The sequence below is a fragment of the Scyliorhinus torazame genome, chromosome 5 (assembly GCF_047496885.1).
Source record: "Scyliorhinus torazame isolate Kashiwa2021f chromosome 5, sScyTor2.1, whole genome shotgun sequence".
Lineage (NCBI taxonomy): Eukaryota > Metazoa > Chordata > Chondrichthyes > Carcharhiniformes > Scyliorhinidae > Scyliorhinus > Scyliorhinus torazame.
Genome location: NC_092711.1, coordinates 83,197,128 through 83,223,680, shown reverse-complemented (window position 1 = coordinate 83,223,680; position 26,553 = coordinate 83,197,128). Strand labels below are relative to the sequence as shown.

Below are 26,553 nucleotides of genomic sequence, written 5' to 3'. Positions count from 1 at the left end.
GAAGAGGTTGAGTTGTTTGGGCCTGTACTCATTGGAGTTGAGACGAATGAGAGGTGACCTTTTTGAGACATAAGCATTCTCAGGGGGGTTGACAGGGTAGATGCTGAGAGGATGTTTCCTCTTGTGGGAGAGTCCAGGACCAGAGGGCATAATCTCAAAGTAACGGGTCTCAAATTTAAGACAGACATGAGGCGACATTTCTTCTCTCAGAGCGCAGTGAATCTGTGGAATTCTTTAGCTGTGCAATCATCCTGTCGCTGGAGTTTAACCAGAAAAAGGCAAAGGTGAAGATGTGTTTACCCGGATGGACCGCTTGGTGGCGCAGTGGCTCTTTCACTGAGGGGCCTTGAGTTCAGACACATCCCAGACAGGACTGGTGAGAAATATCTGTCTGGGAAAGGGGAGAAAACTGGATAATCGGGGAAATGGAGCGGTGCCGATTGGCCTGAGAGAAAGGATTCAGACAAGTCTTATTTTCTTCATTTTTCATTCAATATTTATTAAAATTTCAGAGAAAATATTACACAAAAGTTTATTTTGAAGTTGACGAAAGGAAACATAACGATTGAGGGTCACAGTGAGAACAGAACACATGCCCTCTGAGCTGCCAAATGTATGTACAACTGTAACAGACACCAGAAAGAGAGAACAGGAGCTCAATGTAAAGGGAAGGCCAAAGTTATGAGTAAGGAACGAGATAAGTTACTTTATTTAGACATGATATTGAGGGAAATTATTAGCTACAATTACATTACAGCCAAAATTATCTCGTACATTTCAAACTGGGAAACAGAAATACTGTCCAAGATTGTCTCAGTTACAGATGCAGAATAATAAACTGAGAGAATTTTACTGTTAGAGTCACCAAGAGGAAATATTGTATTTGTGTCACACACAGATCATAATAAACAGCTGAGGAAAATCTACAGCGTCCGAACGTCAACCGATCACTTGATCTGTAAAAGAGAGAGAGAATGATGAAGCAGATGTTTATAATCTGGGACATTGATGTTAGAGTTTTTAATCAATCAAACATTTAGCGATTTTTGAAACGGCTTCTGTCAGTTTGAAGTGTGAGTGGATTGAATCTTCTCACCTTCACCAGAGTGACTGCAGCGCTGTAGGAAATGCTCAGGAAGAACAGGGTGATGAATGTGGAAGCGGTTGTCCAGATGTTGCCGTTATCATCCTCATCGTCTTCAGTCCAGGTGTGTTCTGTGGTATCTACGAAGATAGAGCCGAATAAGTATAATCAGATTGTTCATTAATCCACGATTTATTTTTAATATTCTCGTTTCATTTTCTCCAGCTGCTAATTCATTCTTTAATATATTTGTCATTGCATATCTACTGTTGCGTTCATGACACTCAGAAATTGATGTCTTTAACTTTTTTTTTCTAATTAAGGGGCAATTTAGCATGGCCAATCCACCTACCCTGCACATCTTTGGGTTGTCGGGGTGAGACCCACGGGTCATGGGGAGAATGTGAAAACTCCACTGGGACAGGGACCCAGGAGCGGGATCAACCCCAGGTCCATGGTGGCGTGAGGCAGCAGCGCTAACCACTATGCCACCGTGCCGCCATTGCCTGCCGTTTCTGTTTGTTCCTTCGCTTTTGTGTCTGTGTCGATGCGAAATTCCGTGTTTTGATTTACTCCCCTGTTGTGTGTCCAGATGTCTGTGTAGGTTCACTGTGTGTTCATCGTGTCAATGAGTATTGGTCTGTGTATTTGTGTGTCAGCGCCTGTGTGTGAACTTTGTTTGTCTTCTGTCAATGTGTATATATGAGTGATATATTGTATGTGTATGTGTTGAAATCTATGTTTATATATTATTGCCTGTGTTAATATGTGTTTATACTTTCCTGTCTAGTAATATATGTGTTAATGTGTCTTTTTGCGTTCAACATGCATGCCAGTGTCTTAATGTTTGTGTCTGGATAAATGCGTTTGTGTGTGTGTGTGTCAATGCGCGTATTTCATCACAGAATCATCATCATATAATCCCTACAGTGGAGAACGAGGCCATTCGGCCTATTGAGTCTGCACCGACCCTCCGAAAGAACACCCTCCCGAGGAGAACGGTGCACGCCCTGCCTATCCCCAGAACCTCGTAACACCACCTAACGTTTTGGGCGCGAAGGGGTGATATAGCGTGGCTAATCCACCTAACCTGCACATCTTTGGACTGTGGGAGGAAACTGGAGCACGCGGAGGAAACACGGACACGGGAGAATGTGGAAACTCAACACGGACAATCACCCGAGGCTGGAATTGAACCCGGGTTTCTGGCGCTGTGAGGCAGCAGTGCTATTTGTGCGTTGATGTTTGTTTATATCTATTGCTGTGTATTGACGCCTCCATGTGTATTCATGTGTGTTTGTATGAGCGTGTGTACGAATCTGTTAATATGTAACTACATGTGCCCATTAGTGTGTTAATGTGGATTATTGTCTCTGTTTTAATGGAAATATTTCTGTCATTGTGAAATTGTGCGATTACGGGCGGCGCGGTAGCACAGTGGTTAGCACTGTTGCTTCACAGCGCCAGAGTCCCAGGTTCGATTCCTGGCTTGGGTTACTGTCTGTGCGGAGTCTGCACGTTCTCCCTGTGTCCGTGTGGGTTTCGTCCGGTGCTCCGGTTTCTTCCCACAAGTCCCGAAAGATGTGCTTGTGAGGTAATTTGGACATTCAAAATTTTCCCTCTGTGTACCCGAACAGGCGCCAAGAGTGTGGCGACTAGGGTTTTTTCACAGTAACCTCTTGCAGTGTTAATGTAAGCCTTCTTGTGACAATAAACTTTATTTTTACTATTATGTATATGTTATTGCTTACAGTTGTGTTTCATATTCTTGGGTCAGTCTGCATGTATGGTTTTATATGTTTGTGTTTGCATATTTGTGTGTCTGTGTGGACATGTGGATGTTTGTGCATGCCGGCTTGTGTGTGTGGATTTGTGTGTGTGTGTACACGAGTGTCTTTGTGTACATAAACGTGTGCTTGTTTGTGTTTATGTGCATGTTTGTAAATTTTTGTTTGTTTGTGTGTATATGTATGCATGTGTTTCTATGTGTACATCTATGTGTGTGTTTGTGTCTATGTGTGCTCATGTATATGGTTGTGGGTGTGTGTACGTGTGCATGTATGTTTAGTGTTTGTGTCTTTATCTGTCTGTGTATTTGTATCAGCTGCCTGTAGCTTTGCCAGTTGTGGGTATTATTGGTACCGATGTGGAATATGTTGAACTTTCTGCTTATAAATGTGTTTTCTGTGAGGTGCAAGCTGACATCATTGACAGAATGCAAAAATACAAGGAAGTGCCTCAGGAGAGAACAGTGAAAACCCAGGGAGAATTCAATCACCATCTGGATTTGGATTTTGGGAAATCAGTTGTCGCATATGGATAAGAGGAACAAGGGTGCTAAAGAAAAATATGTTGCGTGAATAGATAGTTTAAGAACATATTTAGCATGATGGGCTTTTAAAATCTTCAGCCAGTAAGCTACAAGCCATCTTGTAATGTCAGTAACTGAATCCTTAGTGTAGAGACACATCCACTCCCAAATTCCCTGCTTGGGGAGTAGGTGGATAGTGATTTAATAGTCTCTCCCTCTCTGGCCAGCTGAACAAATTCTCTTTGGGTTCCCCCTGCTGAGGAGGTGGAGATACAGAGAGTTCACTCATCACATTCCTTCTCTTTTGGTCGGGAAAGTGGAGGTAAAATGGGTTTATAATGCCCATCCCCCTCTCTCTGTTGGGGAAGTGGGCGGACAGTGCATTTATTTAGGCCCTCCCACTCTCTTTGTTGGAAGCGGCTGTACAGTGAATTAACTAATGCCCCAGCTCTTTGGTGGGAAAGTGGGGGTACAGGGTTAATTAATGCTCCTCCCCCACTATTTGTTGGGGCGTGGTGATACACTGGATTAACTACTGCCCCCATGCTTTGGTGTGGAAGTGAGGGGTATAGTGGGTTCACTAAGTCCCTTCCTCTTTGTTAGGGAGTTGGGGTGCAGGGCATTAGCGAACGTCCATTCCCCACTCTCTGTTGGAGAAGTGGGGGTGCAGTCGATTAACTATAACCCCTCCCCCTCTCTGTTTGGGAAGTGTGGTTGCAGTGGATTAATTTATGCCCCTTCCTCTCTCTTTTGAGGAAGTGGCAGTTGAGTGCATTAACTAATGCCCCTCCTCCTGTCTCTGTTGGGGAGGTGGGGGGGGGGGGGGCAGTGGATTAACTAACGCCCCTCCTCCTGATTTTGTAGGAGAGGTGGAGATATAATGGATTAACAATTTCTCTTTTCCCTCTCCGTGATGGGCGATTGTTGGTCCTTGTTTCTGTTTGATTCTCAATTCAGTTCCCAGTGGGTGTGATGCAGCAATTTTAAGCTGACATCAATTTTAAAGGGATGGGCAATGGGAGAAGCAGGAACACCGAGATCTAAATGTGATGTGTTTGTCTGTCTGAAATGGGAAATTGTCCGATTTCTCCTCAGCGAGAAGAAAGTCAATGAATATATTTTGTGAATACTGCAATGAATGAATTTTACTCTGTCTCTGACCCAGGGTGTATCTGAGCTCGGAGCTCTGGTTGTATCAGACTTGGGGCTGAGACCTGTAGAAATCTTGGTCTCCTTGAACAGATCTAATATCAGCAAAGTCGAAGCTCCATTAATTAAGCGGCTGTGCATTTAAATCACAATTAGAGGAAAAAAAACTTTATTATTTTTAATTTAGTTCGAAATGCAATTGATAGATTCTCATTGACATGAATTAACGGTGTCCATCAGAGCGAGGGAAATGTTCACAAAACTGGGTTTACCGCTGGATTTATCAACCGTTCTGTTGATGATCTTCAAGGGGATGGCTTCATGTCCCACCACACAGGAGTAAGAAGCGCCGCTGGCCCACTCCTCCGCTGCAATGGATAACAGGCTGTACATGAAGAAGGAGCTATTGCCGTTCTCCGCCATCACCTCGGTGTTCTTGTAGTTCCCGGGATTCACCGGCTTGTCATTGACGGTCCACTTGACGAAGATCTCTCGGGGGGAGAAACCTCTCACTAAGCAGCTGAGGGAGACGAATCTCTGAGCGGAGACGTCTTCAGCCGAGGGCAGGAGGACAGAGACGGACGGTTCCCGCGGATTGGGATCTGCAGAAGATGTACAATAGATGTCAGTAAAATGGGGAATTCGGGAGACATTGGAACCGCGGGTTAGATGTGAGAGAAATGTGTTTTGTGTTGGATTTTAAAGGTTTCCATTTTCCACTTTGGGATCTGTCCGGTTTCCCAGCTCGGAGCTGAGGCGGACACAAGCCTTTTCCCTGAGAATTTACGGATATTGGATTCGAAAGTTTCAGAAAGTGTACAGCAGGGAAACAGGCCATTCGGCCCGCCTGTTCTGTGCTGGTGTATAAGCTCCACACCAAGCTCATCCCACCTTACTCCCAAAGGATTGGGAAACTGCCAATGTAACACCCTTATTCAAAAGGGAGGGAGACAAAAACATGTAATTATCGGCCAGTGACCTTAACATCTGTCAGTGGGAAACGGTTAGAGTCCATTATAACGGATCCAATCGCTGAGCATTTAGAAATACACAATATAATCAACAGAGTCAGCGCGGCCTCGTGAAGGCGAAATCAGTGCCGAACAAATTTAGATGGAGAAAGACTGGATAAAGCTGAAGTAACGGGGGAATTGGGGGCCCTCGTGCAGAAACCACACAAAGCAAGTTCTGCAGGTAATATGGAGACAAATTGAATGTTGGCATTTATTTCAAAGGAAATAGAATATAAACATGGGGAAGTCTGGCTAAAACTATACAAGGCACTAGTTAGTCGACACCTGGTATACTTTGAATAGTCTCGGTGCCCTTATCTACGGAAGACAGATTGGTTTTGAAGGCAGTCCAGAGAAGGATCACGAGGTTGATCGCGAGTATGGAGGGATTTTCTTATGGGGAGAGGGTAAGTAGGCTGGGCTGTACTGATTGGAGTTTAGAAGAATGAAGGCGACCTAATCGAGACATGAAAGATTTTCAGGGAGCTTCTTAGGATAGACGCTGGGAGGTTGTTTTCCCCTGTGGGAGCGTCTAGGACCAGAGCGCAGGATCACAAAGTGAGGGTTCTCCCATTTAACAAAGAGATGAGGTGGACTTCCTCTCTCAGAGAGTAGTGAAGCTGTGGAATTATTTAACCCGGGGGCAGTAGATTCTGGGTTGTTCAATATGTTCAAGGTTGAGAGAGAAATATTTTAAATCAGTAAAGGCGTCAAGAGATATGGGGATAAGTCGGGAAAGAGGAGTTGAAGATTATCACATCAGATCAGTCATGACCTCACTGCCGGCTGGACCGGTGTTGATGGGCCCAATGGCCTATGTCTGTTCCTAAGTCTTGTGGTCTATGGTCTCGCTCCATCTAAACCCAATATCACTGCTTTCAATTCATTGTTCGATCATCTGCATATCAATTTCCCCCTTAAACTCTAAACGCCCAGAGTATTTAGTTAGTGGAATTCCCAATCAGAATGGACCATAAATACCCTGAATGCTAAATACTGACCGCTGCACTGACACTAGAAATAGACACAATGACTCACTTATTGCTCCAATCTCTCTACCCACCTATTTTTTTGTGGATTGAAATTCTTAAAGGAGTTGGCAGGTCCTGATGGCTCGCCACACAGTCAAACACAGCACCACTCAGCCAGGCTTGTGTCGAGATGTTTAATTTGCTGACCACGCTTTCAGTATCTGCCCCAGGCTGGTCGGCAATCTCTGATTTCAGCGGCTTCTTCGCTTCACTCCAGGACACGTTGACTCCATAAGGAGCCTTCGAAATGACGCAGGTTAAGGTTACAGTCGCCTCCAATAAGACCTGTTCTATTGGTGGTGGCAGTATTGTTACTGAGGCATCAGTGCAACCGGAAGGATCTGCGAATGAAAAAAGTGGAAATTAACCCAAGTTTGATCTTCAGAATCAGGGCAGCAGGATTCAGCCTGAACTCTACATGGGAATAAATCAACTTAGAAACATCAACCTCTAAAGATCGCCTTTAATCTTCTGTAAGCAATGGAAAACCAGTTTGGTTTGTGAAAACTATTCTCATTGTGAAATACAGTCAGCCCCGATATCATTCTAACGAATCAGTATTTCAGCATTCCCAATACAAATATTCCATTCCTGATCTCAGGAACGAAGTACTGGCGGCTGATCCATAAATAGGTTGGATGAACTTTCCAACACTTTCCCCCGGAGCTGTTATCAGTTAAGTGTTTGAGACACCCACTGACTCAAATATAATCAGCTGTCTCAGGATAAAGCTGGCATCAAGTACCCCAGGGGCTGGTTTAGCACAGGGCAAAATAGCTGGCTTTTAAAGCAGACCAAGGCAGGCCACCAGCGCGGATCCAATTCCCATACCAGCCTCCCCGAACAGGCGCCGGAATGTGGCGACTCGGGGCTTTTCACAGTAACTTCATTTGAAGCCTACTTGTGACAAGAAGCGATTTTAATTTCATTCATTCACCTCACTCACTAAATGACTTCAAATTATACGGATACATTTATTTCTATATTCATAAAATCGTGAATGATTAGCAACCCTCATGCAGCTCTTACATCAGAATGAAACACAAACGACATGGCAGTAAATTAGAAGTTATTCTGTGCTTTGCACTAACTTCAGTAAATTCCTGATTTGGATTAACATCAGAGTGCAGGATGATTTATTGTTTCCTCTGTTTGAGTCTCTTACCAGACGCGGTGATGTTGCGACTTTGGGTGACCTCTTGATGAGTGACCAGGCAGGTATAGACGGCTTTGCTGAACCATTCCCGAGCGGAGACTGTCAGCCGACTGCTCGCCGAGAAGTTCCCGTTCACTTCACAGGGGGGCGAGGTGACAAATCCTGAACCCATGGGTTGTCCATTCTTCAGCCACTTTACCGTCATTGACTTTGGCTGGAAATCGTTGATTGAACAGACCATGGTTGCAAATTTCTGTCTTGAGATTTCTTCATTGGAACTCACGGTGAGGAGAACATTTGGAGTGTTGACAGGTGGAGGGCCTTCAAGAAACACAAGTTAGACATTTCTTGAAGAAGATGTTGTAACGAATAAAATGACGAATTATATTTTAACAGTTTCTCTGTGGTCACTATTTCGCGCAGGAATCAGAACTATGCAGAGAACCATAAATGTGTAATCACCAAAGATGTAAATAAAGTAATCAAAGCATCTGTTTCTCACAGATTCCACAAAACTTACATGGAATTCCAATGCTCTTGTCTGAGCCGCTGTGTCGAACCTCACAGCTGATTTTGCTGCATCCCCCCTCTGACTCGGTGATGGTTAACTGGCTGCTCAGGGTGTAGGTTCCCTTCTTGTTTCTCACTGACGGGTATTTCTTAACTCCAGTGGTGATCAGCTGCCCATCTTTCTTCCAGGTAAGGCTGGTGATTTCTGGGGAGTAGTCCATCGCCAAACAGCCGTAGGTCACGGAGCCGTCATTGTTGTGTTGCTGACAGGAGGAGACCAGGCTGTAGAGAGTGGGTGGAGACGGTGTTGCTGGGAAAGAATGGCCCATTCAACAAGTTAGACTCTGTTATTTGTGATCTATAAGTTACCAAGCACATCAAAATGTGACGATGCATTTAACCTAACATGTTTTCATTAACTGTTACATCCATATTTCAGCGTCTATTAGTTCTATGATTTGAGAATCACCATCTCTTTGCCGCCTCATTAGAAACTCGCATCCCTTTCTCCGTTTCTAACACATACAAAAAAATAACATTTGATGCCGCCTGAATGATGTAACTGTCATTGGATTGAAGGAGAGGAGCAGAGAGTTTCCCCCATTATTTCAGCCACCATGTAAAATAAAATAGAAATGTTGCCATAGTCCCGGGGACTGCCCTTTCCTTCTGAGAGCTGACTGGTGGTGATTTAACCTGAGGGTTAAATCTTTATGAATATCCTCAGCCGGTACAACAATTGAATCCGCGCTGTTGGGATTGCTCTTCATCACAAACCAGCCGTCCAGCTAACTGAGTTGTATACGTCACAATCCAGCTAACTGAGCTGCGTACGTCACAATCCAGCTAACTGAGCTGTGGACGTCACAATCCAGCAAACTGAGCTGTGTACGTCACAATCCAGCTAACTGAGCTGTGTACGTCAAAATCCAGCTAGCTGAGCTGTGTACGTCACAATTCAGTTAACTGAGCCGTGGACGTCACAATCCAGCTCACTGAGCTGTGTACGTCACAATCCAGCTAACTGAGCTGAGTACGTCACAATCCAGCTAACTGAGCTGTGGACGTCACAATCCAGCTAACTGAGATGTGTATGTCACAATCCAGCGAACTGAGCTGTGTACGTCACAATCCAGCTAACTGAGCTGTGTACATGACAATCCAGCTAACTGAGCTGTGTACATCACAATCCAGCTAACTGAGCTGTGTACGTCACAATCCAGCTAGCAGAGCTGTGTATTTCACAATCCAGCTAACTGAGCTGGGTACGTCACAATCCAGCTAACTGAGCTGTGTACGTCACAATCCAGCTCACTGAGCTGTGTACGTCACAATCCAGCTAACTGAGTTGTGTACATCACAATCCAGCTAACTGAGCTGTGTACGTCACAATCCAGCTCACTGAGCTGTGTACGTCACAATCCAGCTAACTGAGCTGTGTACGTCACAATCCAGCTAACTGAGCTGTGTACGTCACAATCCAGCTAACTGAGCTGTGTACATCACAATCCAGCTAACTGAGCTGTGTACGTCACAATCCAGCTAACTGAGCTGTGTACATCACAATCCAGCTAACTGAGCTGTGTACGTCACAATCCAGCTAACAGAGCTGTGTACTTCACAATCCAGCTAACTGAGCTGTGTACGTCACAATCCAGCTAACTGAGCTGTGTACGTCACAATCCAGCTAACTGTGCTGTGTACGTCACAATCCAGCTCACTGAGCTGCGTACGTCACAATCCAGCTACTGAGCTGCGTACGTCACAATCCAGCTAACTGATCTGTGGACGTCACAATCCAGCTAACTGAGATGTGTATGTCACAATCCAGCAAACTGAGCTGTGTATGTCACAATCCAGCTAACTGAGCTGTGTACGTCACAATCCAGATAACTGAGCTGCGTACGTCACAATCCAGATAACTGAGCTGCGTACGTCACAATCCAGCTAACTGAGCTGCGCACGTCACAGTCCAGTGAGGGTGTGTGTGAGTGAGGGTCAGTGAGTGAGCTGTGTGAGTGAGGGTGTGTGAGTGAGGGTGTGTGAGTGAGGGTGTGTGAGTGAGGGTGTGTGAGTGAGGGTGTGTGAGTGAGGTTGTGTGAGTGAGTGAGGGTGTGTGAGTGAGTGAGGGTGTGTGGACGAGGGTGTGTGAGTGAGGGTGTGTGAGTGAGGGTGTGTGAGTGAGGGTGAGTGAGTGAGGGTATATGTGAGTGAGGGTGAGTGAGTGAGGGTGTGTGAGTGAGGGTGAGTGAGTTAGGGTGTGTGAGTGAGGGGGTGTGAGTGAGGGTGTGTGAGTCAGGGTGTGTGAGTCAGGGTGTGTGAGTCAGGGTGTGTGAGTGAGGGTGTGCGAGAGGGTGTGCGAGAGGGTGTGCGAGTGAGGGTGTGCGAGTGAGGCTGTGCGAGTGAGGCTTTGCGAGTGAGGGTGTGTGAGTGAGGGTGTGTGAGTGAGGGTGTGTGAGTGAGGGTGTGTGAGTGAGGGTGTGTGAGAGGGTGTGCGAGTGAGGGTGTGTGAGTGAGGGTGTGTGAGTGAGTGAGTGTGAGTGAGGGTGTGTGAGTGAGGGTGTGTGAGTGAGGGTGTGTGAGTGAGGGTGTGTGAGTGAGGGTGTGTGAGTGAGGGTGTGAGTGAGGGTGGGTGAGTGAGGGTGGGTGAGTGAGGGTGGGTGAGTGAGGGTGTGTGAGTGAGGGTGTGTGAGTGAGGGTGTGTGAGTGAGGGTGAGTGAGTGCGGGTGTGTGAGTGAGGGTATGTGAGTGTGGGTGTGTTAGTGAGGGTGTGTGAGTGAGGGTGTGTGAGTGAGGGTGTGTGAGTGAGGGTGTGTGAGTGAGGGTGTGTGAGTGAGGGTGTGTGAGTGAGGGTGTGTGAGTGAGGGTGTGTGAGTGAGGGTGTGTGAGTGAGGGTGTGTGAGTGAGGGTGTGTGAGTGAGGGTGTGTGAGTGATGGTGAGTGAGTGAGGGTGTGTGAGTGAGGGTGTGTGAGTGAGGGTGTGTGAGTGAGGGTGTGTGAGTGAGGGTGTGTGAGTGAGGGTGTGTGAGTGAGGGTGTGTGAGTGAGGGTGGGTCAGTGAGGGTGGGTGAGTGAGGGTGTGTGAGTGAGGGTGTGTGAGTGAGTGAGTGTAATTGAGGGTGTGTGAGTGAGGGTGTGTGAGTGAGGGTGTGTGAGTGAGGGTGTGTGAGTGAGGGTGTGTGAGTGAGGGTGGGTGAGTGAGGGTGGGTGAGTGAGGGTGTGTGAGTGAGGGTGTGTGAGTGAGGGTGTGTGAGTGAGGGTGTGTGAGTGAGGGTGTGTGAGTGAGGGTGTATGATTGAGGGTGTGTGAGGGAGGGTGTGTGAGTGAGTGTGTGTGAGTGAGGGTGTGTGTGTGAGGGTGTGTGAGTGAGGGTGTGAGTGAGGGTGTGAGTGAGGGTGTGTGAGGGAGGGTGTGTGAGTGAGGGTGTGTGTGTGAGGGTGTGTGAGTGAGGGTGTGTGAGTGAGGGTGTGTGAGTGTGGGTGTGTGAGTGAGGGTGTGTGAGTGAGGGTGTGTGAGTGAGGGTGTGTGAGTGAGGGTGTGTGAGTGAGCGTGTGTGAGTGAGAGTGAGAATGAGGGTGTGAGAGTGAGGGTGTGAGACGGTGTGTGTGTGAATGTGTCTGTGAGAGGGTGTGTGAGTGAGGGTGTGTGAGTGAGGGCGTGTGAGTGAGGGCGTGTGAGTGAGGGCGTGTGAGTGAGGGTGTGTGAGTGATGGTGTGTGAGTGACGGTGTGTGGGTGAGGGTGTGTGGGTGAGGGTGTGTGAGTGAGGGTGTGTGAGTGAGGGTGTGTGAGTGAGGGTGTGTGTGTGAATGTGTGTGTGTGTGAATGTGTGTGTGAGTGAGGGTGTGTGAGTGAGGGTGTGAATGAGGGTGTGAGAGTGATGGTGTGTGAGTGAGGGTGTGAGACGGTGTGTGTGTGAATGTGTGTGTGAGAGGGTGGGTGAGTGAGGGTGGGTGAGTGAGGGTGGGTGAGTGAGGGTGTGTGAGTGAGGGTGTGTGAGTGAGTGTGTGTGAGTGAGGGTGTGAGAGTGAGGGTGGGTGAGTGAGGGTGTGTGAGTGAGGGCGTGTGAGTGAGGGTGTCTGAGTGAGGGTGTGTGAGTGAGGGTGTATGAAGGTGTGTGAGTGAGGGTGTGTGAGTGAGGGTGTGTGAGTGAGGGTGTGTGTGTGAGGGAGGGTATGTGAGTGAGGGTGAATGAGGGTTTGTGAGTGAGGGCGTGTGAGTGAGGGTGTGTGAGTGATGGTGTGTGAGTGAGGGTGTGTGGGTGAGGGTGTGTGAGTTAGGGTGTGTGAGTGAGGGTATGTGAGTGAGGGTGTGTGTGTGAATGTGTGTGTGTGTGAATGTGTGTGTGAGTGAGGGTGTGTGAGTGAGGGTGTGAATGAGGGTGTGAGAGTGATGGTGTGTGAGTGAGGGTGTGAGACGGTGTGTGTGTGAATCTGTGTGTGAGAGGGTGGGTGAGTGAGGGTGGGTGAGTGAGGGTGTGTGAGTGAGGGTGTGAGAGTGAGTGTGTGTAAGTGAGGGTGTGTGAGTGAGGGTGTGTGAGTGAGGGCGTGTGAGTGAGGGTGTGTGAGTGAGGGTGTGTGAGTGAGGGTGTGTGAGTGAGGGTGTATGAAGGTGTGTGAGTGAGGGTGTGTGAGTGAGGGTGTGTGTGTGAGGGAGGGTATGTGAGTGAGGGTGAATGAGGGTGTGTGAGTGAGGGCGTGTGAGTGAGGGTGTGTGAGTGAGGGTGTATGAGGGTGTGTGTGAGAGGGTGTATGAGTGAGGGTGTGAGTGAGGGCGTGTGAGAGAGGTTGTGTGAGTGAGGTTGTGTGAGAGGGTATGTGAGCGAGGGTGTGTGAGTGAGGGAGTGAGACGGTGTGTGTGACTGTGTGTGTGAAAGTGTGGGTTAGTGAGGGTGTATGAGGACGTGTGTGACTGCAGGTGTATGAGTGAGGGTGTGTGTGAGGGTGTGTGTGTGAGGGTGTGTGAGTGAGGGTGTGTGAATGAGCGTGTGTGAGTGAGGGTGTGTGAGGGTGTGTGTGTGAGGGTGTGTGAGTGAGGGTGTATGATTGAGGGTGTGTGAGTGACGGTGTGTGAGTGAGGGTGTGTGTGCGAGGGTGTGTGATTGAGAGTGTGTGAGTGAGGGTGTGAGTGAGGGTGTGTTTGTGAGGGTGTGTGAGTGTGTGTGAGTGAGGGTTTGAGTGAGGGTGTATATGCAAGGGTGTGTGAGTGAGGGCGTGTGAGTGATGGTGTGTGAATGAGGGTGTAAGTGAGGGCGTGTGAGTGAGGTTGTGTGAGTGAGGGTTGTGTGAGTGAGGGCATGAGAGTGATGGTGTGTGAGTGAGGGTGTGTGAGTGAGGGTGTGTGAGTGAGGGTGTGTGAGTGAGGGTGAATGAATGTGGGTGGTTGAGTGAGTGAGATCTATGAGAGTGTGTGTGTGAGAGGGTGTGTGAGAGGGTGTGTGAGTGAGGGTGTGTGAGTGAGGGTGTGTGAGTGAGGGTGTGTGAGTGAGGGTGTGTGAGTGAGGGTGTGAGAGTGAGGGTATGAGAGTGAGGGTGTGTGAGTGACGGTGTGTGAGTGAATGTGTGTGAATGAGGGTGTGTGAGTGAGGTTGTGTGAGTGAGGGTGTGTGAGTGAGGGCGTGTGTTTGAGGGTGGGTGAGTGAAGGTATGTGAGTGAGGGAATGTGAGTGAGGGTGTGTGAATGAGGTGGTGTGTGAATGAGGGTGTGTGTGTGAGGGTGTGTGTGTGAGGGTGTGTGAGTGAGGTTGTTTGAGTGAGGTTGTTTGAGTGAGGTTGTTTGAGTGAGGGTGTGTGAGTGAAGGTGTGTGAGTGAAGGTGTGTGAGTGAGGGTGTGCGCGCGCGAGGGTGTGTGAGTGAGTGTGTGTGAGTGAGGGTGTGTGAGTGAGGGTGTGTGAGTGAGGGTGGGTGAGTGAGGGCGTGTGAGTGAGGGTGTGTGAGTGAGGGCGTGTGAGTGAGGGTGTGTGAGTGAGGGTGTGTGAGTGAGGGTGTATGAAGGTGTGTGAGTGAGGGTGTGAGTGAGGGTGTGTGAGTGAGGGTGTGTGTGTGAGGGAGGGTATGTGAGTGAGGGTGAATGAGGGTGTGTGAGTGAGGGTGTGTGAGTGAGGGTGTGTGAGTGAGGGTGTATGAGGGTGTGTGTGAGAGGGTGTATGAGTGAGGGTGTGAGAGTGAGGGAGTGAGACGGTGTGTGTGAATGTGTGTGTGAAAGTGTGGGTTAGTAAGGGTTTTTGAGGACGTGTATGACTGCAGGTGTATGAGTGAGGGTGTGTGTGAGGGTGTGTGTGTGAGGGTGTGTGAGTGAGGGTGTGTGAATGAGGGTGTGTGAGTGAGGGTGTGTGAGGGTGTGTGAGTGAGGGTGTGTGAGTGAGGGTGTGTTAGTGACGGTGTGTGAATGAGGGTGTATGAGTGAGGTTGTGAGAGTGAGGGTATGTGTGTGAGGGTGTGTGTGTGAGGGTGTGTGTGTGAGGGTGTGTGAGTGAGGGTGTATGATTGAGGGTGTGTGAGTGAGGGTGTGTGAGTGAGGGTGTGTGTGCGAGGGTGTGTGATTGAGAGTGTGTGAGTGAGGGTGTGAGTGAGGGTGTGTTTGTGATGGTGTGTGAGTGTGTGTGAGTGAGGGTTTGAGTGAGGGTGTATATGCAAGGGTGTGTGAGTGAGGGCGTGTGAGTGATGGTGTGTGAATGAGGGTGTAAGTGAGGGCGTGTGAGTGAGGTTGTGTGAGTGAGGGTTGTGTGAGTGAGGGCATGAGAGTGATGGTGTGTGAGTGAGGGTGTGTGAGTGAGGGTGTGTGAGTGAGACTTTGAGTGAGGGTGAATGAATGTGGGTGGTTGAGTGAGTGAGATCTATGAGAGTGTGTGTGTGAGAGGGTGTGTGAGAGGGTGTGTGAGTGAGGGTGTGTGAGTGAGGGTGTGTGAGTGAGGGTGTGTGAGTGAGGGTGTGTGAGTGAGGGTATGAGAGTGAGGGTGTGTGAGTGACGGTGTGTGAGTGAATGTGTGTGAATGAGGGTGTGTGAGTGAGGTTGTGTGAGTGAGGGTGTGTGAGTGAGGGTGTGTGAGTGAGGGCGTGTGTTTGAGGGTGGGTGAGTGAAGGTATGTGAGTGAGGGTATGTGAGTGAGGGTGTGTGAATGAGGTGGTGTGTGAATGAGGGTGTGTATGTGAGGGTGTGTGTGTGAGGGTGTGTGAGTGAGGTTGTTTGAGTGAGGTTGTTTGAGTGAGGTTGTTTGAGTGAGGGTGTGCGCGCGAGGGTGTGTGAGTGAGGGTGTGTGAGTGAGTGTGTGTGAGTGAGGGTGTGTGAGTGAGGTTGTGTGAGTGAGGGTGTGTGAGTGAGGGTGGGTGAGTGAGGGCGTGTGAGTGAGGGTGTGTGAGTGAGGGTGTGTGAGTGAGGGTGTGTGAGTGAGGGCGTGTGAGTGAGGGTGTGTGAGTGAGGGTGTATGAAGGTGTGTGAGTGAGGGTGTGAGTGAGGGTGTGTGAGTGAGGGTGTGTCTGTGAGGGAGGGTATGTGAGTGAGGGTGAATGAGGGTGTGTGAGTGAGGGTGTGTGAGTGAGGGTGTGTGAGTGAGGGTGTATGAGGGTGTGTGTGAGAGGGTGTATGAGTGAGGGTGTGAGTGAGGGCGTGTGAGAGAGGTTGTGTGAGTCTGTGTGTGAGAGCGTGTGTGAGAGGGTGTGTGAGTGAGGTTGTGTGAGAGGGTATGTGAGCGAGTGTGTGTGAGTGGGGGAGTGAGACGGTGTGTGTGAATGTGTGTGTGAAAGTGCGGGTTAGTGAGGGTGTATGAGGACGTGTGTGACTGCAGGTGTATGAGTGAGGGTGTGTGTGAGGGTGTGTGAGTGAGGGTGTGTGAGTGAGGGTGTGTGAGTGAGGGTGTGTGAGTGAGGGTGTGTGAGTGAGGGTGTGTTAGTGACGGTGTGTGAATGAGGGTGTATGAGTGAGGTTGTGAGAGTGAGGGTGTGTGTGTGAGGGTGTGTGTGTGAGGGTGTGTGAGTGAGGGTGTATGATTGAGGGTGTGTGAGTGAGGGTGTGTGAGTCAGGTTGTGTGAGTGAGGGTGTGTGAGTGAGGGTGTGTGATTGAGAGTGTGTGAGTGAGGGTGTGAGAGTGAGGGTGTGTGAGTGAGGGTGTGAGTGAGGGTGTGTGATTGAGAGTGTGTGAGTGAGGGTGTGAGTGAGGGTGTGTTTGTGAGGGTGTGTGAGTGTGTGTGAGTGAGGGTTTGAGTGAGGGTGTATATGCAAGGGTGTGTGAGTGAGGGCGTGTGAGTGATGGTGTGTGAGTGAGGGTGTAAGTGAGGGCGTGTGAGTGAGGTTGTGTGAGTGAGGGTTGTGTGAGTGAGGGCATGAGAGTGATGGTGTGTGAGTGAGGGTGTGTGAGTGAGGGTGTGTGAGTGAGGGTGTGTGAGTGAGGGTGAATGAATGTGGGTGGTTGAGTGAGTGAGATCTATGAGAGTGTGTGTGTGAGAGGGTGTGTGAGAGGGTGTGTGAGTGAGGGTGTGTGAGTGAGGGTGTGTGAGTGAGGGTGTGTGAGTGAGGGTATGAGAGTGAGGGTGTGTGAGTTGCGGTGTGTGAGTGAATGTGTGTGAATGAGGGTGTGAGAGTGAGGTTGTGTGAGTGAGGGTGTGTGAGTGAGGGCGTGTGTTTGAGGGTGTGTGAGTGTGGGTGGGTGAGTGAAGGTATGTGAGTGAGGGTATGTGAGTGAGGGTGTGTGAATGAGGTGGTGTGTGAATGAGGGTGTGTGTGTGAGGGTGTGTGTGTGAGGGTGTGTGAGTGAGGTTGTTTGAGTGAGGTTGTTTGAGTGAGGGTGTGTGAGTGAACGTGTGTGAGTGAAGGTGTGTGCGCGAGGGTGTGTGAGTGAGGGCGTGTGAATGAGGGTGTAAGTTTGGCGTGTGAGTGAGGATGAGAGAGTGAGGGTTGTGTGAGTGAGGGTATGAGAGTGACGGTGTGTGAGTGACGGTGTGTGTGAGAGGGTGTGTGAGTGAGGGTGTGTGAGTAAGGGTGTGTGAGTGAGGGTGTGTGAGTGTGGGTGTATGAGGGTGTGTGAGTGAGGGTGTGTGAGTGAGGGTGTATGAGTGAGGGCGAATGAATGTGGGTGGGTGAGTGAGGGTGTGTCTGGGTGGGAGAGTGGGAGCTGTGAGTGTGTGTGTGTGTGAGAGGGTGTGTAAGAGGGTGTGTGAGTTTGTGTGTGTGAGAGGGTGTGTGAGTGAGGGTGTGTGAGTGAGGGTGTGTGAGTGAGGGTGTGTGAGAGGATGTGTAAGTGAGGGTGTGTGAGAGGGTGTGTGAGTGAGGGTATGAGAGTGAGGGTGTGTGAGTGACGGTGTGTGTGAGAGAGGGTGTGTGAGAGAGGGTGTGCGAGTGAGGGTGTGCGAGTGAGGGTATGTGAGTGTGGGTGTATGAGGGTGTGTGAGTGAGGGTGTGTGAGCGAGGGTTTGTGAGTGAGGGTGTGTGTGTGAGGTTGTGTGAGGGTGTGTGTGTGAGTGAGGTTGTGTGAGTGAGGTTGTGTGAGTGAGGTTGTGTGAGTGAGGGTGTGTGAGTGAGGGTGTGTGAGTGAGGGTGTGTGAGTGAGGGTGTGTGAGTGAGGGCGTGTGAATGAGGGTGTAAGTGAGGGCGTGCGAGTGAGGTTGTGTGAGTCTGTGTGTGAGAGGGTGTGTGAGTGAGGTTGTGTGAGAGGGTATGTGAGTGAGGGTGTGTGAGAGTGTGTGTGAGTGAGGGTGTGAGACGGTGTGTGTGTGAATGTGTGTGTGAGAGGGTGGGTTAGTGAGGGTGTATGAGGGTGTGTGTGACTGCGGGTGTATGAGTGAGGGTGTGTGAGTGAGGGTGTGTGAGTGACGGTGTGTGTGAGAGGGGGTGTGTGAGAGGGTGTGCGAGTGAGTGTGTGTGAATGAGGGTGTGTGAGTGAGGGTGTGTGAGTGAGGGTGTGTGTGTGTGTGAGGGTGTGTGTGTGAGGGTGTATGATTGAGGGTGTGTGAGTGAGGGCGTGTGAGTGAGGGTGTGCGAATGAGGGTGTAAGTGAGGGCGTGTGAGTAAGGTTGTGTGAGTGAGGGTGTGTGAATGAGGGTGTGTGTGTGAAAGGGTGAGTGAGCGTGTGTGAGTGAGGCTTGATGTGTTAGAGTGGGTGAATGCACTTTGCTGAAAGAGGATGAGTGAGTGGGGATGTGTGATTTAGGGTTGATGTGTTAGAGTGGGTGAGTGCGTGGTGCTGAAAAAAGTTGAGTGAGAAAACAATTTAGAACTGGGACAATGAACATTCCTGCGACTTAACGGATTTTCATTTTGCAAATGGGATTTTTGTGCCCGTAAAAGTCTTGTCATATTGTGTCAGAGACAGTGTGTTGTGTTTATTCATTCTTGTGATGTAGGCTCGGCCTGCATTTATCTTCCATCCCTCATTGACGTTGAGAAGGTGCTGAGCTTCCTTCTTTAACCGTTGCAGTCCATGTGGTGTTTCCCCGAGTCCGATACATGATGTTGAACCAGCGGCAGTGCAGGAACGGAGATATATTACATAGTCATGATGGTGAATGGTGAGGAGGGGACCTTCCAGTTGGTGATGTTCCCATGTGTCTATTGTCCTTGTCCAAATGGCCGCTGTCAACGGTTTGGATGATGCTGCCTACGGAGACACGATGAGCTTCTGCAGCGGATCTTTAGACAGTCGACAGGCTTTGGGGAGTCAGAAGATGGGTTTTTCACCTTTGATCTGTTCTTCTGGCCTCAAAATTTCTATGACTCGCCCAGATCACTTTCTGGTCCATGTTAAGCACCAGGAGGTTGTTAGTGAGGATTCACTGATGGTAATGCCAGTGAATGTTAAGGGGCGGTGGTTAGATCCGTTCTTACTGGAGGTGAGCATTGCCTTCAATTGGGTGACTTGACTGTTACTTACCACTTGTCAGCCAGAACCGGATAGAGCCTCCATGTTGCTTTATTTACATGTTTATTTAGTGACTGCACAGTTGCAAATTGTGCTGAGCATGGTGCAATCATCTGCCATCAACCCCTGTTCAGACCTGATGATGGAAAGAAGGTCATTGATGAACAAGCTGAAGACGGTTGGACCTCGGACACTGCCCTGAAGAAGTCTCGCAGTGATGTCCTAGAACTGAGCTGATTGGCCTCCAGCAATGGAATCCATCCACCTTGGTGCTGGTTGTGACTCCAACCAGCGGAGATTCTTCCCCTGATTCCCATCCATTCATTCTTTGGTTGGGCTGCTTGAGGTCTCACGTTTCAATGCTGCCTTGATTTGGCGGCACGGCAGCACAGTGGTTAACCCTGTTGCTTCACAGCACCAGGGACCCGGGTTCGATTCCCACTTGGGTCATTGCCTGTGCGGAGTCTGCACGTTCTCCCCGGAGTCTGGGTGGGTTTTCTCCGAGTGATCCGGTTTCCTCCCACAAGTCCCGAAAATCGACCTGTTAGGTGGTTTGGATATTCCGAATTCTCCCTCTGTGTACCCGAACAGGCGCCAGAGTGTGGTGACTGGGGGCTTTTCACAGTAACTTCATTGCAGTGTTAATGTAGGCCTACTTGTGACAATAATAATGATTATTATTATTGATGTTAGTTCAGTCGCTCTCACCTGTGTATCTGAAAGTGTGTGCGTGTCAGAGTGTGTGTGTGTGTGTGTGTGTGTGTGTGAGGGAGAATTTGGGTATGTGAGAGCCCGTGACTGTGTGTATGCATGTGTCTGCATGCATGCGTGTGATTGTTTCTGCGAGAGATGGATCAAGAGAGTGGGAGAGAGAGAGTACACGTGTGAGTGTGTGTGTGCGAGAGAGTATCTGTGTGCGAGAGTATCTGTGTGTGAGAGAATATCTGTGTGTGAGAGCGCGATTGTGTGTATTTCTGCGAGCGACAGGATATCTGTGTGTGTGAGGGAGCAAAATAGTGTGCACAGGAGAGAGACTGCATGTGCAAAATTGTGTGTGTGAGACAGCATGTGAGTGAAAGAGTGCTTTCACAAGAGAGCATGTGTGTGAGAGAGCATGTATGCACCAAAGCATGTGAGTGAGACAGCATGTATGTGAGAGCATGTGTGCGAGAGATCATGTGTGTGAGAACACGTGTGTGTGAGTGTGTAACAGACCATATGTGTGAGAGAGCATGTGTGCAAGAGAGCATATGTGTGAGAGAGCATGTGTGTGAGAGAACGTGTGCATGAGACAGCATGTGTGCAAAAGAACATATGTGTGAGAGAGCATCACTGCGAGACAGCATGTGTGAGAGAGCATGTGTGCGAGAAATCATGAGTACGAGAGAGACCATGAGGTGTGTCAGAGTGCGTGTGTGCAAGAGAGAATGAGAGAGAGTGTGTGGGTGTGAGCGTGTGTGTCAGAGTGTGTGTGTGTGTGAGCATGAGTGTCGAGAGTGAGTGTATGAGAGAGTGTGTATGTGAGAGAGCAAGTGTATGAGAGAACATGTGAGTGAGAGGGCATGTGTGTCAGGGAGCGTGTGTGCAAGAGAGCGTGAATGTGAGAGATATGTGATTGAGAGAGTGTGCGTGAGAAAGCATGTGTGGGAGAGTACATGGGTGTGAGAGCATGTGTGCAACAGAGCAAGTGTGTGAGAAAGCATGTGTGTGAGAGAGCATGTGTGTAAACGAGCATGAGTGTGAGTGAGCAAGTGAGTGAATGTGCGAGAGAGTGTGAGTATCAGAGCGCATGTGTATGAGAGAGCATGTATGCAAGAGAGGATATATGTGTGAGAGAGCAGGAGTACAAGAGAGCATGTGTGAGCGAGAGGCTGTGTGTGTGCGAGAGAGCGTGTGTGTGAGAGCATGTGTGTGAGAGAGCATGCCTGCAAGAGACCATGCATGTCAGAGAGAGTGTATGTGTGAGAGAGTGTATGTGTGAGAGAACGGATGTGTGAGAGAGCCTGTATGTGAGAGAGCGTTTTTGTGTTGGAGAGATGTGTGTGACAGGGCATGTTTGTGAACGAGCGTGTGTGCAAGAGATAATGTGTGCGAGAGTGCATGTGCGCGAGAGTGTGTGTCTGTGAATGATTGTGTATGTGAGTGAGATTGGTAAAACGTGTAAGAGAGAGTGTGTGTGAGAGTGTGAGAGAGGGAGATTGTCTGAAAGAGAGAGAGGGATAATGTGCCTGTGTCTGTGAGAGAGCGAGTGACAGTCTGTTGGTGTGTGAGGGAGAGTTGGAGAGAGAGAAAGTTGGAGACAGAGAGTATGTAAGAGAATGAGTGTGTGAGGCAATGCGTGTGTGACCGAGTATGTGTGTGAGAGAGACTGTGTGTTTTTGAAGAGCTATCGTGGATGTGAGAGTGTCTGTGAGAGAGAGTGTCTGTGTGTTTGAGGAATAGTCCGGGTTTCTGGGAGAGAGGGAGTGTGTGAGGGAGAAACAGTGTGCGGATGAGAGTGTACCTAGTGTGTCAAATTTCACTCTGAAACACAGGGGATCGAATCATTCAAACTGCTTGATTCTAATTGATAAATGGTCAACTTACGACAAATGAAATTAATAACCACTGTGAAATTAAACTGATATAAATTTCAAACTCCCTTCGCCTTTCAGCTATTTCTCCTGTCTGAACTGGGCAGAATGTATTTTCACTGAGAATGAACACATTAAATAGAACAGATTGAGGGGAGTTTAATGTCTGTGACAGGGATCCAGTGTTTGATAAGAAATAAACAAACCAGGAAACATTCACATTGGAAACTGATTACCCGATTTGATCCAATGTCTTAATTAAATACAATCAACAAAACAATGGAGGCGGGCCACCTATTCAACCGGAGCAAATAAATGTATTGTTTTCTAAATTATTTTCAGGGCAATTAAACATTCTCCAATAGCTTTGATATAACACGCCAGTATGCTACTCAATTGTAGCAGTTAATTTATGTTGAATTAGTTAGTACTAAAGTCGCATTGCAAGTTATTGCCAATTGTCAATTAGTTGACCTGTCAGCTGATTTGTACTCATAATATAAATAATAAAACATGGTTCTCTGTAATTCAAAACCTGCTCCTGCCTGAAATTTGATAAATATTTGGATTTAATTAAATATTAAACTTCAAATTATCGGATGGAATAATTCAGACATGTGTAATATCTAGAAAATGATGGAGAAATGTTTTTGTTCAATTTACGAGTTAAGAAGAAATAAGCTTGAGGCTCAGATATAATCTATTCTTCGATTGTATAATTTGTTTTATTTCAATAATGTTATATTGTGTACAGCACAGCTCTGCGAGACAGGATGTTATTATTTTTTGCAAAGCTAATATTCTCTTTTTGTAATTAAATTAATCTCTTTGAATTTCAAGCTTTTACTTGTCAAGCTCCAGCACTGTGCAGTCTGGACATTCCTACAATTCAGATAAAATCATAAGAACAATTCCTGCACTGTCAGCGACTTCCACCTCTGAGAAAACTCTTTATGATTAGGTCAGAGACAACTACAAATGACGTTGAAGAAATAATTAATATTCTTGCTGCTGCACATAAATAATACTATAACCGGATACATAAATTGCCAAACTGCAATATAAAACTCCTATTTAAGTAACTGCAAACGTAATCAGAGAAATAAAAATTAATTCAAATATATCTTGTGTAATTGAACAGTGCTGTAGAATCAGTATGTTATTATTAAAACAGTTTCATAAATAATCACAAAATATTCCCAGCCTACAAACTTTTCCGGTCATGCTGATGGTGTGCAAAGCACAGCAGAATTGTGGAAGGAGATTGATGATTAATGATATTAATATGGAAACATATTTGGATAATATGGTGATAATACCGCATTATAATTGTTTAAGTTATATTAATTTTACTCACGAATTTGAAAACGTTTTAATTAAATAGTTTCAGACTGCAGTAACGAATTGCGTTCTTAATGACGCCATGGTTTAGTTTAATCAGTAATCATTAGGTAAAATTTAAAAATGTCAATCAAATCTTTAATTCCTTTCTTTATTTTCGAAACCGGCCACGTTTACTCCCCACAATTGTGTTTCAAGGAGATTCAAACGCGCAAACCTTTTTACATTTAACCAGAAAACGTGTAACTGCTCAATGTCACCCAGTTTGAACAATGCAGAGACAACGTAGAAACAGAAAACCGCTTCACAAATTGTACTTATTCAAAGTCACCCAGACACACCATCTCCTCAGCAGCAAAACACCAAAACTCATCGTGAGGACTGAACCCGTTTCATTGAGAAGCAGCTCAATTCTACATTCAACAGAATCAAACGTAACATTTCAAAAACATCTGAATATCGAATCCAGCAAATCAGTTCGGCACCAAATGTATGAATTATCAAACTAAATAGAAATACAGAACAACAGTAATATCACTGTGAGCAGGTGGGGTATGTCCAAAATATTTTTGAAACTTTACCATATTTTATTCATGTTGGACCATATTTCAAACGCATTTCAACAGTTGACAGGAGAGATAAAAGCTGCATCCATCAATCCCACCAAGATGGAACATTGAAGAAAAGTCAGGCTGTGATTGCAGGAACAAATTATGTTCGGAAAGAGCATTTTAAACTGTGGCTTAGTTTAATCTGCAATCATCACTTTTAAAAAACTCTAAAATCCTGACCGTTGTCCACCCACAATCGTGTGCCAAGCAGTTTCAAACACGAGTCTTATTTTCATTCAATTACAAAACATGGAAACGCTCAATATCACCGAGTTTAAAGAGTATAGAAACGCCAGAACCGTTTCACAAACTTTACTCATTCAAAATCACCCAGACACAATCTCCTCAGCAGAAAACACCAAATTACATCACCGAGGGGCTGAAACTCGTCTCATGGAGAACCAGCTCAATTCTTCAAACACTTTCAATAGAATCAAACAGCATTTCAAGAAAAGTATATCTAGAACCCACCAAATCCGCCTTTCAGCAAGTGAATGAACAATTAAAACAAACAGAAATATGGAAGAATATCATCAGCATTGTCAATATGCGGGAAGTGTTCAATAAATTGACACAGATACTTCAGCATATTTTGTGAATATTGGGTAGATTTCTAACACTTGTGCAGGAGGCGGTAAAATCTGCAGCCACCAGGTGTCACCGAGATTAAACATTGCAGAAATACCAAACTGTTTAACAGGCGTTAGGTATTTAAAGTAACCCGGCCACAGTATCCTCAGCAAATAAACATCAAATCATAACATGCAGGGACTGAATCCCTCAGCAGCACCTTTTGTCAAGAGGCAGAATAATTCATTTTTCAGCAGAATCACATGAAACATTGCAACAAAATCTCAATACAGAATCCAGCAAACCCGCAATTCAGTGAACGAATGCATAGTTAAAATAGAAATAAATAAATAAAATAAAGACTCAAGTAAAACAGTTCATAAATAATGGAATGGTTCTTACCTGCAGTCACCGTCACCATGGTGCCTTGTCCCCAGTAGTCCATAGCGTCACAGTGTCACATTCCCTGGGCAGCTCCGTACAATAACCGCACCTGCACAAAATAGACAGAAATCCAGCATTATTTTAAATATTCACAACCCAGCGGCAAAGTAAACTTGTAATGAATTTTCAGTAAATTAGAATTGCATTTGTGGAGATCGCTTGCTGTTCAGAAATGACCCTAATGTTTTATATTTCAGAGTAACACATTATCATGTTCTTGAAATCACTAACTAATGAGTGAAGAATTATCACAGATTTCCATATTAATTATTGTCATTTTGTCAGTGCTGGACATGAATAATACTTCACTGTGAATAAAGTTGGATTGTAAAAGCGATCACTGACCCAGCCTCAGTTAATTGGTGCTGAGGGGCTTTTTGTATTGACAGTAACTGCTGTGATCCAGTTATCACAGTGAGACCCAGCGTGTCAAATACTGCGGCAGACTGTTAACTGTAAAATACAGAGATTTAATTTCACTGCGCGTTCAAAAAACTAACTCTGTCTCTTCCAAGAGCGAATCTGTGAGTTATTTCAGCTTGTCCTGGTCATTACATTTATAAAGAGGATCGGAACACTTTTAAACCTTCTGGGCACATTTAGCGTGTAGGTCAACAATGATAAAGTGGAAGATTTTTATACCTTTTTACAAACTAATATTGTGTTTTATTTAAGCCTCATTTAAGTTGACAATCCTGCTGGGGCCCTGATCACCAATTTGGATAAACTCTTTCACTGAGGTTTTTGTATGAGGATGTCGCTGTGGACAGCACTGTGACCCACTGCTGTAGTCACAGTGACAGACACCCGCACAAAAACTGCACTCACTCTCTGTTCAGTCCTGCCGCTCAATATTCTCTTCAAATAGATGCGTCGTTTAGAATTCATGCAACATTTCACAAAACACAATGCACAAAGGTCTCCTCTGTGTAACAGACATATTCAAGATAACATTATATCCAGACCTGTAATTGCTAAAACTGCTAACAGAGAAGATAAACACAACTAAAGTCTCACCACATTAAGTAGGTTGGTTTGTTAGATTTTACGATTACATTTTCTCCAGATTGGTTTTGTAGCGGACGGCTTGGGGTCTGGCTCACTGATATTAACATTACATTTAAAACAAGTACTGACCTTCAGGTTAAGATGAAAGTTGCTGAATTCCCTCTCGAGCTGTTCTTGTGCGGGTCCAGCCCTGGTTCCCCTCGCTGTGTCTGTCTTGCACAGTAATAGATGGCGGTGTCTTCGGTCTTCAGGTTCGTCATGGCGAAAGCGAAGATGCTGTTTGAAAGGTCTTTGGACGCAGTGAATCGGCCTTGAATCGCTGAGGCGTAGTACTGATAGGATGAAGTATAGTAGGCAGCCAGCCACTCCAGCCCCTGTCCGGGAACCTGGCGGACCCAGTGCATGTAGTAGCTGTTGAGATCGAAGCCGCTGGTTTTACAGGTCAGTCTCAGGGAGCCTCCGGGACGCCCGCTCTCTGCCTCCGGCTGAGTCAACACAACATCCGACTGGACACCTGTAAAAATATATCAAAAAGCCCGAGGATTAATGCTGGTGAAATGATTGGTGATTCTGGAACATTCCAGAGAGAGACTAACACTGAGACAGTAACAGTGAGAGACTTGGACAATAAAAACTACTCACGGGATAAGAAAGTCAGCAACAAACTGAGAGAAATGGCCCACCTCATCCTTCTGGTCATTTGGGGGAAATGGTTGTGTCCGGAACTCAGTGAACAAACCAGCTCCCGGACTGTTGGATTCGGGTCCCAGTGAGCGGCATTTAAATACCCGGCAGAAGGGGGCGGGTTTCCAGGCGCCGCCTGTTGATTCCCTGGTGGAGGCGGCGACTGGATCCACGTCCCACCTTCCACACCCCAACAGAATGGGCCCAGAGATTTACTGTAGG

The 26,553-nt window shown here is 47.1% G+C and overlaps 1 protein-coding gene, 1 long non-coding RNA gene and 1 gene segment (V, D, J or C); 1 reads left to right on the top strand and 2 right to left on the bottom strand.

Moving 5' to 3' along the window:
• Positions 1 to 2,816, top strand: part of LOC140418695 (uncharacterized) — a 30,430-nt gene extending 27,614 nt beyond the window's left edge. The window contains exon 3 of the long non-coding RNA XR_011945243.1: positions 899 to 2,816. This is a non-coding gene — a long non-coding RNA (uncharacterized lncRNA). The remainder of the gene's footprint in view (positions 1 to 898) is intronic.
• Positions 1 to 26,553, bottom strand: part of LOC140418681 (uncharacterized) — a 403,178-nt gene that overhangs the window by 26,636 nt on the left and 349,989 nt on the right. The gene's annotated exons all lie outside the window — the stretch shown is intronic.
• On the bottom strand, positions 933 to 24,699 carry LOC140418675 (Ig heavy chain C region, membrane-bound form-like). The segment is given in 7 exon segments: positions 933 to 956; positions 1,097 to 1,224; positions 4,817 to 5,146; positions 6,621 to 6,929; positions 7,754 to 8,065; positions 8,265 to 8,564; positions 24,598 to 24,699. Coding segments are annotated over 7 exon segments (1,431 nt in total).